At 39.6% G+C, this 13,650-nt stretch overlaps 3 protein-coding genes across 3 annotated transcripts in view; 2 read left to right on the plus strand and 1 right to left on the minus strand.

Moving 5' to 3' along the window:
• The window catches only part of LOC112678288 (tubulin alpha-1C chain), a 73,458-nt gene extending 72,581 nt beyond the window's left edge, over positions 1 to 877 (minus strand). Inside the window, exon 1 of the mRNA XM_035707193.2 lies at positions 737 to 877. The gene's annotated coding sequence lies outside the window, so the exon portion shown is untranslated. The remainder of the gene's footprint in view (positions 1 to 736) is intronic.
• On the plus strand, positions 843 to 5,239 carry LOC112678287 (tubulin alpha-1A chain). The gene is made up of 4 exons (XM_025477509.3): positions 843 to 984; positions 3,090 to 3,312; positions 3,453 to 3,601; positions 4,045 to 5,239. Exons 1-4 carry the CDS (start codon positions 982 to 984, stop codon positions 5,023 to 5,025), a joined length of 1,356 nt encoding a protein of 451 aa, XP_025333294.1. The 5' UTR covers positions 843 to 981; the 3' UTR covers positions 5,026 to 5,239.
• LOC112678286 (tubulin alpha-1B chain) overlaps positions 843 to 13,650 on the plus strand; it is a 55,576-nt gene continuing 42,768 nt past the window's right edge. The window contains exon 1 of the mRNA XM_049102846.1: positions 843 to 984. Coding sequence (XP_048958803.1) covers positions 982 to 984 — 3 coding nt within the window. The 5' untranslated portion in view covers positions 843 to 981. The remainder of the gene's footprint in view (positions 985 to 13,650) is intronic.

Raw genomic sequence — 13,650 nt, forward strand, 5'->3', positions numbered from 1 at the left:
ACTCCTTGTATTTTCTCAATTCTGTTATCAGGAAAGATGATTCATCTTAAGGAATAATACACTACATAAAATATAGTAATCACACAGACTTCTGGTAAAAGAGTATTTCTAGTAGACTATTTAACTACAGTAGGTTTCTTAGATCTTAATTATCACCGTGTTAGAACTACTTGTGTGCTTCCATATTTAGTATGGTTTTCTTCCATCCTCCCTTTTGTTTAGCTATTTGGGGGAGGGGTGCAAAAGAAGGTCTGAAGATAAATTACTTGAACCTCAAAAGCCATTTTGGATGGCTCTATTACTGAACCTTCTTTTTATATTAAAAAAAAAAATCACATGCACCCAAGCCTTTTTAAGCATCATTCCCATCTTTTCTCCTACTTTATCTATAAAGCAATTAGAGACGTTGAAGCCTCACCGAATGTGGTAGAACTTAGTATATTTTGAGAGAGGAGCTGGGAGTAATTTTCCATCAAATATTTCATGTGAACACAAATTCTGCGATCTAAGTGTTGGAGAAAAAAAAACAAACCTACACTGGTGATTTTAACTGTAAGTGTGAGGTTTAAGCAATAGCAAAATCATCCAATTCAAGTTTTCTTTCTTCTTTTCTCCACCCGCCCCCCAACCCCACCCCATCATGGATGCTCGGCTGACTGTTTTTGCACAGTCTCTTTGTCTGGAGGATGCAAACAGTCTATGGATGCTAGGGAAAAAGGGGTGGGGGAGAGATTACCTCATCCCATGTTGCTTGCACCAATCACCACTCTCCTGTCGTGACTTCTCCGGGCAGATTGAGGGGGTCTGGACCAACAGGAAAAGGCCCCAGCCCATCCCCATGGTGACCGAGTTGTATATAGGGAGCCGCATCCGCCCATGTGCCGCAGGTTCTCTTACATCGACCGCCTAAGAGTCGCGCTGTAAGAAGCAACAACCTCTCCTCTTCTCCGCCATCCGCCCGGCAGCCGCCAAGCAGCAACCATGGTAAGAATCTTCCTTCTCTGGCTCTTTGTGGCCCTTGGGTGGGGTCAGTCCCCCAAGATCTGCTGGGAAAACCTGAAGCCCTCTTTCCTTCTTTCCTTTACAGCTTCTTTGGGTAAGGGTCAGCCTTTATGCTTTGTTTGCGAGGTGTAGCTTCGCTGCCCCAAATCCTCGAGCCCGGCCACCGCCGCAGCGCGGGGTGCGGGTGCGGGTGCGGGTGCGGGAGCGCAGCCAGGACTGCGCCCGGGGCGCAGCAGAACCGTGGGGAAGAACAAAGGCGGCGCCGAGCGAGTCCTTGTTATCTGAGCCCTTCCGAGCCGCGAGCAGCCCGTCTGTCGGTGACGACAGGATCTGGGGCAGGGAAAGGCGGCCCCGGTGTATGTGTGGCTCGGACAGGCTTTTCTTCCTGGCGCTGGTCCCAGGGGGAGGGCGAGAAGAGGTCCCCCAGCCCCGGGCGCGGCGGGTGCAGTTGGGCAGGGGGAGGGGGAGAGGAGCGGGACAAAGCGCAGCCCCGGGCTAGAGGAAGAAGATCGCTCCGGGGTCGGTGGCGTTCTAGGGAGATACCCGCGTCTGCACGGGGGAAAATGGCTAGTTTCTGCTGGAACCCCGGGCAGCCGGCGTCGGGGCGGCGCAGGGGCGGAGTTGTTTGTTTCTGGCTTCTCCGGCCTTGGAGCCGCGGGGCGGGGTTCGCTCGTCCTCTCTAAGCCTCCTCTGTCGGAGACTTTTATTAAAAGCCTTTCATCGTTGTGGAACTGTAGGCGTTAAAAGGTTTTTCATTCATTGTTAAAACGTAGATGAAATATTTCTTTCTTGAGATGCAAAATCACAGTTCTCTTCACAAGCCCTTTAAAGTCTGGTCTGGGGCGACCCCGCCCTGACTGGAGTGAGTGTGTGTGTGTGTGTGTGTGTGTGTGTATGTGTCTGTCTGTCTGTCTGTGTGCTAGCCGCACGGCACGTCCAGCAAGAGAAAAAGCTCACTTTGAGAGCCAGGGTACCCTACTGCCCAGGACCCAGGGAAACGCCCTTCCCCACCCCACCCCCCCGCCCCCAACCCCCGCCCAAATGTCAGTGAATAGACAATGGCTAGACAATGGAAGCTGTAGCCATAAAGACTATAGGGAAGAAAATCTCTTATTCAACGTGATGAGTAGAAATATTCTGTGGTGAGTAGAGAATCTCAGAATGAAAATACTATTTTATTATTTTAAATAAATATTTCATTATCCTTGCACTGAGCTTTTATTCTTAGGTAGGTCCTCTGATACTTTTCTAATTTAGGAACTATTGTTTTAAAGATTCTAATAATTTTTCAGGGTTTTTTTTTTTATTTTGCAGTGGAGAAGATTCTGGAAGGACATCTTTTTAAGTAATGAAAATGCTGCAGACAAAGAACTATGTACTCTCTGTTCAGCTGTCTTTTGTTCTAGTGAATCTACATTAATTCATTTCAGTTTAGGCATATGGTCCCAGCCCGGGTCACAGAAGGAAAACTGGCTAATAGCACAATGAGATCATGTAGGCAGTTTCTGGAAATAGAACTTACTCTGTTAAATAATGTAGCAGACAGAATAGGCTAGTACCAGGCACAGCAAATGCAGCAATGCAGCAGTGCAGGAGGCAGACCTTGTTAGCTTCCAATCCCCTAGTACTAATGGATTCTGCAGATACACTGCAAAGGGGTGTGGCATCTAGCTTCAGCTGCAGCACAGATGTCCATGTTAAAATACCAAGTCATATGTAGAAGAAACTCTTATTTAAAGGGGCAAGAATAGTAATATTGATTCCAACTAATTAATGATTAAATTTAATTTGCTTCATTTTACAAAATCCGTGCTTTAAATATTTTTAAATAAAAAAATTATATTTAAGCATGACTGGAAACAATGGGCTTGCACATGTGCGAAACAGTGCAACATTATTATTCAGACCACACCCATCTGCAGCATTTGTAGCAGGTGCTTTCCTTAATCATTTCTATTGAATTAGGGATAATCTCAACTAAACCTGAAGAATACCTGTATATTATTAGAAATATTTTCAAAAATTAACTAAAAATTCAAAATGCTACCACAACCTAATTTACAATTTTCCTCTTTTCCTTCCCATAGCGTGAGTGTATCTCGATCCACGTTGGCCAGGCAGGTGTCCAGATCGGCAATGCCTGCTGGGAGCTCTATTGCCTGGAACACGGCATTCAGCCCGATGGCCAGATGCCAAGTGACAAGACCATTGGGGGAGGAGATGACTCCTTCAACACCTTCTTCAGTGAGACGGGCGCTGGCAAGCATGTGCCCAGGGCAGTGTTTGTAGACCTGGAGCCCACAGTCATTGGTGAGTTGGCCTCAGTAACCCAAGTGAGCTCCCGGGGCACTGGGACAGGAGGTCTGTCTGAGGCTCCACTGACAGCCTGGGGCTGAGCAGGGTCATGCAGGTTGTTAGTGATGGGTGGCCACCTTGTTTTCCTTTTCCAGATGAAGTTCGCACTGGCACCTACCGCCAGCTCTTCCACCCTGAGCAGCTCATCACAGGCAAGGAAGATGCTGCCAATAACTATGCCCGAGGGCACTACACCATTGGCAAGGAGATCATTGACCTTGTCTTGGACCGAATTCGGAAACTGGTATGTTTATTCTCAAGAATAAAGTAAATAAGGATCTGAAGGAAGACATTTGAGATACGATGTTTTGTTTTGTTTTGTTTTTCATTTCAAATGCAAAATTGAAATGTAATAGAGTGAGGTGAACTACTCCTTTACAGTTTTTTTTTTAATTCAATTGAAACATGAACTACTTGGGTATTGTTTTATAAATGTTAATGCAGATATTTTTAATTAAGATGCTTAGGAAGTCTAGGAAGGTCTACATGTATTTAAAAGCATTTCTTAAAAAAAAAATAAAAGCATTTCTTAAAAAATAAAAATAAAAATAAATAAAAAAATTAAAAACATTTCTTGTCAAAATAAGATCTATATTGTTGGAGTTGTATGAAAAGTGGAAATCTGTGTACTTATGATGATATAGCAAAGAGCAGTAATAGGTTTTCTCTATTCCTTTTTTCTAACAGGCTGACCAGTGCACGGGTCTTCAGGGCTTCTTGGTTTTCCACAGCTTTGGAGGGGGAACCGGTTCTGGGTTCACCTCCCTGCTGATGGAACGTCTCTCTGTCGATTATGGCAAGAAGTCCAAGCTAGAGTTCTCCATCTACCCTGCCCCCCAGGTGTCCACAGCTGTAGTAGAGCCCTACAACTCCATCCTCACCACCCACACCACCCTGGAGCACTCTGATTGTGCCTTCATGGTAGACAATGAGGCCATCTATGACATCTGTCGTAGAAACCTCGATATTGAGCGCCCAACCTACACTAATCTAAACAGGTTGATAGGTCAAATTGTGTCCTCCATCACTGCTTCCCTCAGATTTGATGGAGCCCTGAATGTGGATCTGACGGAGTTCCAGACCAACCTGGTGCCCTATCCCCGCATCCACTTCCCTCTGGCCACATATGCCCCTGTCATCTCTGCTGAGAAAGCCTACCATGAACAGCTTTCTGTAGCAGAGATCACCAATGCATGCTTTGAGCCAGCCAACCAGATGGTGAAATGTGACCCTCGCCATGGTAAATACATGGCTTGCTGCCTGTTGTACCGTGGTGATGTGGTTCCCAAAGATGTCAATGCTGCCATTGCCACCATCAAGACCAAGCGTACCATCCAGTTTGTGGACTGGTGCCCCACTGGCTTCAAAGTGGGCATTAACTACCAGCCTCCCACTGTGGTACCCGGTGGAGACCTGGCCAAAGTACAGCGAGCTGTGTGCATGCTGAGCAACACCACAGCCATTGCTGAGGCCTGGGCTCGCCTGGACCACAAGTTTGACCTGATGTATGCCAAGCGTGCCTTTGTTCACTGGTATGTGGGTGAGGGCATGGAGGAAGGAGAGTTTTCTGAGGCCCGTGAGGACATGGCTGCCCTGGAGAAGGATTATGAGGAGGTTGGTGTGGATTCTGTTGAAGGAGAGGGTGAAGAAGAAGGAGAGGAATACTAAAGTTAAAAATGTCACAAAGGTGCTGCTTTTACAGGGAAGCTTATTCTGTTTTGAACATTGAAAAGTTGTGCTCTGATCAGTTAATTTGTATGTAGCAGTGTATACTCTCATATATAATTACTGACCTATGCTTTAAAACACGACGCTTTGTTACAGACTCAAGCTGTCCATTTCTCTGATGGGTTTGAATAAAGTATTCCCTGTCTTAAATGAATTTAGTTTTGTGTTTTCTATTTGGGTGTCTGAAATTCATGTACTTAGTTCTGAGAAAAAAGAATAACCGTTCACTCTATCTTATACATGTACTACGACTTATTTTAAAATTTACTATATTATAAAACTTAATCATAAAATACAAAATAGCGACAAATTACCACTAGATAACATCCATGCTCTTCTTAAATTTTAACTCCATTATATGCTAATACTTTTTAGAATTGATATCCACTAATACACAAAGGTCTGGTTGCTTTGTTAGTCTCATGACTAACAAAACGGTGAATACACAGGACACCTGGGTGGCTCAGCGGTTAAGCGCATTTGCCTTCAGCTCAGAGCATGGTCTTGGAGTACTGGGATCGAGTCCCACATCGGGTTCCCTGAATGGAGTCTGCTTCTCCCTCTGCCTACATCTCTGTGTTTCATGAATAAATAAATAAAATAGTTTTAAAAACGGTGAATATTCCAAACGCATTTATCAGGTCTTAAGCATATTTTTATGCATTCTCATCTTGGCATGTGTCTAGTGCTATAATGTTTCCTCTACCCTGGGTTCTCGAAGTCTGCTCTTCAAGCAATTGCTCCCTAGTTCTTTACTTTCCAAATTATTTTCAGTTAAATGTCATAATAGAAACCCTGATAAATTTACTCATTCAAATGTGTTATATACCTGAATTTTAACTCTCCAAATATATTATTTTAATATGGGCCAATAACTTCAAAGAACAAAACTAATAGTGCAGTTGTTGGCATCAGCACCAACATAGTGAGAGGAACAGTTCTAGGCCAATGGTTTCTTCAACAACATAGTTCAGCTGCCAGTCCAACTGACCAAAAGGTTAAGGACCCAAGGATAGCAAACTTTCTTGTGCTATCACACTATCTTCTAGGATAATATCCAGTTGTGGTGAAGTTTTTTTTTTTTTTTTTTGGTACTTATAGCCTATTTAATCTACTTTTCCTTTGACACTGCCAACAAAGGGGTGTGATACTATTATAGTTACTGGAATCTGAGTTTAAGTTAATGGAAACAATGAAAAATAAGAAATAAGCCAAGATCAACTAGTTTTGTTTTTTTTTATTTAAGCCAATCCAATACTGCTCAGCAGTTTTAACTAGAAGCCAATGCAAATAGATTTGCGGGGGCATGGGGGAGTAAAAAACAATGCGGAAACTAGATCAAATATAAGTTTTTAACGTACATTCTCAGCAACTGGCAAAATATAAGGAATATGGTAGATGTATGTATAATGATTATTGGTTGAATGAGTAAAGCGTAGGATAAAAGAGATATAATTTTATTTTATTTATTTATTTTTTTAAGAGACATAATTTTAATTGTAAATAACATATGCATTTGGGCAGCCCGGGTGGCTCAGCGGTTTAGTGCTGCCTTCAGCTCAGGGTGTGATCCTGGAGTCCCAGGATCGAGTCCCACGTCAGGCTCTCTGCTTATCCCTCTGCCTGTGTCTCTGTCTCTGTCTCTCATGAATAAATAAATAAAATCTTTAAAAAAATAAAAATAACATATGCATTTGTTATATATTTTCTATTATGAAAAAAAATTCTATAATTTTGCCCACTGAAAAGGCCTAGGACCAATATAGGAATGAGTACCCCTGCTACTCAGATGGTGGTCTTTAAATACTATTTTCTACTAAAAGGAATCAGATGTTTTAGAGATGTTCAAGCCTGGAGCAGAAAATATACAGGTTCAGCCCCAAATATTATCGCATTCCAGAAAGCAAAGAAGATAATCAAAGAGTAAAGATTATATCAAAAGGATATAGAAGTCAAAAGGAAAAAAAAAGGATGCAGAAGTCAAGTAGAAGTGGCTCTCACTAATGGTACAAGGTGAACATTGAAAATAATAGTGACTGTAGTGGGTTCAACCATATAAAAGATATTAAAACCCATGAGCTCATAATATTTTTGCATGTGATTTGAAAAACAATTGAAAACAGCATGGCAGGGCTCCTGGGTGGTTTAGTCAGTTAATCATCTGCCTTCAGCTCAGGTCATGATCTCAGGGTCCCTGCTCAGCAGGGGAGCCTGCTTCTCCCTCTTCTCCCCACTCAAGCTTTCTCTCACTGTCTCTGTCACTATCTCTGTCTCTTTCCCAAATAAAATCTTAAAAAAATACAAAAAATAAATGATGTATCTTAAAAAAAAGAAAACAGTACAGCAGTTCCTCAAAAATATTAAACATAGAATATGTGATCTAAGATTTCCACCTCTGGGTATATACCGAAAATAATTTTTTAAAGATTTTATTTATTTATTTGAGAGAGTGAGCGAGAGCAAGCGAGAGCATGAGCAAGGGAAGGGGCAGAGGGAGAGGAAAAAGCAGGTTCTCCACAAATGTGGGGCTCCATCCCAGGACTTATGACCTGAGCCAAAGGCAGACACTTAACCAACTGAGCCACCCATGCCCTAAAGAATTTAAACCAGTGACAGATATTCGTGTACCTATGTCACCGCAGCTTTATTCACAATCACCAAAAGGTGGAAGCAACCCTAATGTCCATTGACAGATGAATGGATAAACAAAATATAGTATGTGCATACAATATAATATTATTCAGCCTTAAAAAGAAATATAATTCTGACACATACAACAACATGGATAAACTCTGAAAATATTAAGCTAAGTGAAATAAGCCAGATACAAAAGGACAAATATTGTGTGATTCTATTTACACGAGGTACCTACAATAGTCAAATTCAGGGAGAATAGTGGTTACCAGGAGCTAGGGGGAAGGATATAATAGGAAGTAACTGTAAAACAGATACAGAATTTTAGTTTGCAATAATGAGAAAGGTTTCTGGGTGCCAAACTGGCTCAATCAGAAGAGCATGTGACTATTCTTGATCTTGGGGTCATAAATTCAAGCCCCATGTTGGGTACAGAGATTACTAAAAGAGGTAAGTAAATTTAAAAAAAAATTTTTTTTTTTGGAGATGAATAGTGACGATTGTTGTACAACAATGAAAATGTAATTCAATGACACTAAATTTTACTTTAAAGAGGCTAAATTAGGGGTGCCTAGCTGGCTCAGTCTTTAGAGCATGCAGCTCCTGATCTTGGAGTTATAAATTCAAACCCGAGGGATGCCTGGGTGGCTCAGCGGTTAAGTGCCTGCATTGGCCCGGGGTGTGATCCTGAGGTCCCAGGATTGAGTCCCATATGAGGCTCCCTGCGTGGAGCCTGCTTCTCCCTCTGCCTGTGTCTCTGCCTCTCTCCCTCTCTGTGTCTCTCATGAATAAATAATTAAGATCTTAAAAAAAAAAAAAAAGATTTCTGATCTGTGAAGACAGAATGTCTTTCTAAATCAATCAATCAATCAATCAATCCAAGCCCTACATTGGGTGTAGAGATTACTTTAAAAAATAAGGGATCCCTGGGTGGTGCAGCGGTTTGGCGCCTGCCTTTGGCCCAGGGCGCCATCCTGGAGACCCGGGATCGAATCCCACGTCGGGCTCCCGGTGCATGGAGCCTGCTTCTCCCTCTGCCTGTGTCTCTGCCTCTCTCTCTCTCTCTCTATGTGACTATCATAAATAAATAAAATTAAAAAAAATAAATAAATAAAATAAAATATTTGGGGCGGTCTGGGTGGCTCAGCAGTTTAGTGCCACCTTCAGTCCAGGGTGATCCTGGGGACCTGGGATATTGGGCTTCTCCCTCTGCTTCTGGGATCCTGGGGACCTGGGATATGAAGGCTTCTCCCTCTGCCTCTGTCTGTGCCTCTGTCTGTCTGTGTTTCTCATGAATAAATAAATGAAAATCTTTAAAGATTTAAAAAATCTTTAAAAAATTTTTTTAATAGTAAATAAATAAATGAAAGGGTTAAGATGGTAAAATTTATGTTATATATATTTCACCACAATTTTAAAAAGTATAACTAAAAAATATGGTTACTTGCAGGGAAGGGAACATGGTCAAACAAACTTTGGATGTATTTGTTGTATCATTTGACTATAGAAACATGTCATTGTATTACATTTTATAATAAAGAATTAAATCAAGGTGGAAAAATGTATAAAAATTAAAAGCAAAATGAAACAAATGAATTTAACCAAGTATCAAGTTGTAGCTTAACTACAGAGTTAATTCAGAATTATTTCACCTGACTTTAACACATAGTAATTTGATTTCATATCCATGGAAAGATCTATCCTATAAAAGTAAATCTAAAAAACTTAGCTGTTTTCAGTAATCATATTAGTAATATCATTTATAGTTTTGAAATTACTTATATTAGAATAAATAAAAGATTAATTAATGTATCAATATACAAAACCTTAGAAGCTACAATTGTATTACATATATTCAAGAAAGTGGATGAGTTTAAATAGAGATATGGGAAAAAAATCCAAATAAAAATTCTAGAGATGAAAAATATATCTGAGATAAAAAATATACCAAATGGGCCTAACAATAAATTAGACACCATAGAAGAAAATAATAATATATTGGAGACAAACAATAAAACTTATCCAAAATTAAACATAGAACAAAAATGTAAACAGGAAAAAAATGAATAAATGGAAATAGAACATAAATAGAAGCTGACTGAAAATGACTCAGCATTTTTAAACAGTTTGTCAAGCTTCAGGAATGAAATCTTAAACTTTTTGGTATTATAGTTTCTCAATTACAAACTGCTTTCAACAGAAAATACAGTGCTACAAATACATTTTTTTTTTTTTTAATTTATGATAGTCACACAGAGAGAGAGAGAGAGAGGCAGAGACATAGGCAGAGGGAGAAGCAGGCTCCATGCACCGGGAGCCCGACATGGGACTCGATCCTGGGTCTCCAGGATTGTGCCCTGGGCCAAAGGCAGGGGCCAAACCGCTGCGCCACCCAGGGATCCCCTACAAATACATTTAAAATAAATTTTATAAATCTATAAAGAGATCTTTTTAAGATTAGCATTACATATTAAAATTTTGTTTTGTTTATTTTTATATATTCATTTTACTTTTAGTTGTGGTAAAATACTCATAGCATAAAATTTGCCGTCTTAACCATATTTTAAATATTTGTCTTTTTGTGACTACCTTATTTCACTTAGCATAATGTCCTCAAGGTTCATGCATGTTATAGCATTGTTATAATTTCTTTTTAAGTCTGAATATTCCATTCTATGTATATGCCACATTTTGTTAATCAATTCATCCATCTGTGGACATTAGGGTTACTTCTACCTTCTGACTATTGTGAATAATGCTTTATGAACATCTCTTCCAGACCCTGCTGCTAATTCATTTGTTTATATATGCAGAAGTGCTATTGCTGGATCATATGGTAATTCTATGTTCAAATTTTTTAGGAACTCCCATACTCTTTTCTATAGAGTCTATACCATGTTAAATTCCAACAGTGTACAGGATTCCAGTTTCTTCATATCTTTGCCAATACTTGTTAATTTCTGTTATTTTTTCTTTTATTCATGAGAGACACAGAGAGAGGCAGAGAGAGAAGCAGGCTCCATGCAGGGAGCCCGATGTGGGACTTGATCCCGGGACCTCAGGATCATGCCCTGGGCCAAAGGCAGGCGCCAAACCGCTGAGCCACCCAGGGATTCCCATGTTATTTTGTCTTTTAATGATAGTCATTTCAATCAGTATGAGGTAGTATCTTATTGTGGTTTTGATTTGCATTTCTCTAATTGATGTTCAGTATATTTTACTTTGTATTTATTTTTATTTATTTGAGAGAAAGATAGAGCAAGAGTCAGGGGAGGGAGAAGAACAAGCAGGCTCCACACTAAGCACAGAGCCCAACAGGTGGCTTGATCCCACAACCCCAAGATCATGACCCAAGCCCAAATCAAGAGTCAGAGGCTCAACCAACTGAGCCATCCAGGCACCTCATGTTCAGTATCTTTTAATGTGCTAATTAGTCATTTGTATATCTTCCTTGGAGAAATGTCTATTCAAGTCCTTTGTTTACTTTTTTAATATAGTAATTTTTTATTGACCTATAATTAACATATAATATTATATTAGTTTTGGGTGTACAACATAATGATTTGATATTTGTATATATTACAGAGAGATCACCACAATAAGTCTAGTTAAATTCCATTACCATACATATTTAAACATTTTTTCTTGTCATGCAGACTTTGAGACCACTCTCCTAGCAATTTCAAATATGTAATATAGTATCATTAACTATAGTCACCATGCTGCATATTATATCCCCATGGGTTATTTATATTAGAGCTGAAAATTTGTACCTTTTGGCCACTTTCACTCATTTTAACCACCTATGACCCATCTCCCCACCTCTGGCAACCACTAATCTGTTATCTATGCCTAAGATTTGCTCACTTTTTAATTTAATTTAATTTTTTAAAAATTTTTATTTATTTATGATAGTCACAGAGAGAGAGAGAGAGAGGGAGGCAGAGACACAGGCAGAGGGAGAAGCAGGCTCCATGCACCGGGAGCCCGACATGGGACTCGATCCTGGGTCTCCAGGATCACGCCCTGGGCCAAAGGCAGGCGCTAAACCGCTGCGCCACCCAGGGATCCCCTCACTTTTTAATTTTAATTGGTTTGTTAATATTAAAACATTTTTATCTTGCTATTTAATCTATGAGATTTTAAGAATCTTGAGATAGTTAAAATGTAAAAAATTAAAAATTAACAACAAAATAAATATTTTCTTTTTTTTAAATAAATATTTTCTTGAGACCATCCTATAAATTTCATAATTCTCTCCTGTGTTAATTCCTTCATGTTAAAAAATAAAATATAACAATGGTGGCTAGGCAGGTACTCAACCGCTGAGCCACCCAGGTGTCCCTCAAGAACTAATTCTTGTGTTTACTGTCAAACAACATATGATAGAAAAACATGATAGAAAAAACAAGGAATTAAAGAAAAGAAACAGCCAGTAAATACCAATCACATTATCTTTTTTTTTTTTTAATTTTTTTAATTTTTATTTATTTATGATAGTCACAGAGAGAGAGAGAGGCGCAGAGACACAGGCAGAGGGAGAAGCAGGCTCCATGCACCAGGAGCCCGACGTGGGACTCGATCCCGGGTCTCCAGGATCGCGCCCTGGGCCAAAGGCAGGCGCCAAACCGCTGCGCCACCCAGGGATCCCCCAATCACATTATCTAACATCATTGTACATAGTTATTAAACTTGGTAACTCAGAATAGCAATTATGTTGGGTCAATAGTAAAGAATGCTGATTTTTACCTCTGGTGTTTTTTTTTTTTTTTTTTTTTTTTTTACCTCTGGTGTTTTGAAGGGAGGGCAAGCTATTAAAAATGGATGAGAGGCTGGTAATTTTGAAATATTCATTGAAGTTAAATTATCATTAATAAAAATTTAAAACGATATGGTTTATATATGAAGGAAGAGAACCATGACTCGAGCTAAAATCAAGAGTTTGGTCACTTAACTGACCAAGCCACCCAGGTGCCCTGAAAGGATGCTAAATTTTATTAAAATGTATTCAGTAATATTTGGAGATTGACATGATTTTTCTTCTTCAACATATGATGAATTATTTATTATTTTTTTAAGAGGGGGCGGCAGTGGGAGAGAGAAAGAGAGAGTTAGAGAATCTTCAGCAGGCTCCATGCTGGGCATGGAACCTTAAGGGGGCTCAATTGCACAACCCTGAGATCATGAGATGAGCCAAAATCAAGAGTCGGATATTTAGCCAACTGAGCCACTAAGGTGCTCCTATGATGAATTATTTTTAAAAAATTTTTAAAAGCTTTCCTAATGTTGATCATCATTGTATTTCCAATACAAAAAATTTAGTTATGCTGAATATTCTAATATGCTGCCAGACTCTATTTGATAATGCGAATTTTCAGTTCCACCGGCAGTTTATGTTAGCAATACTGCTGGGTCTTATATTATTTTTTAATAAAGACTTTGGCATCACATCAGAGTACATACCAGCCAAAAAAAAAAGAGAGAGAGAAAGATTCCACCAGAAGTTATATAGCGCAGTCCAGGCAAGTAGACCTTTGATGATCTAGCTTAATTCAGAGATAGAATTTAGAGTATCAAAAGCAGGAGTTCATTCTTGATGACTAGAGGTGATAAGAGCAGATACTTTGTCTTGTTTCCAATCTTCAGGAGTGTTTACTATTTTACCATTGAGTATGATGCTGGCTGTAAGTTTTTCACTGATGTTCTCTATTGGATTGAGGAAGTTTCCTTCTATTCTTAGTTGCTGAACATTGTTTGTTTGTTTGTTTGTTTGTTTGTTTGTTTGTTTTTAATAAATGGATGTTGGATTTTGCCAAATTCTTTTTCCGCATGCATCTAATGAGATAATCATGTGGGTTTTTAAAATTCTAATATGGTGAATTAGATTCATTGCCTTTTGAATATGAAACCAAAGAAAAATCTACCATGAGC

The sequence above is a fragment of the Canis lupus genome, chromosome 27, assembly GCF_003254725.2.
Source record: "Canis lupus dingo isolate Sandy chromosome 27, ASM325472v2, whole genome shotgun sequence".
Classification (NCBI taxonomy): Eukaryota; Metazoa; Chordata; class Mammalia; order Carnivora; family Canidae; genus Canis; species Canis lupus.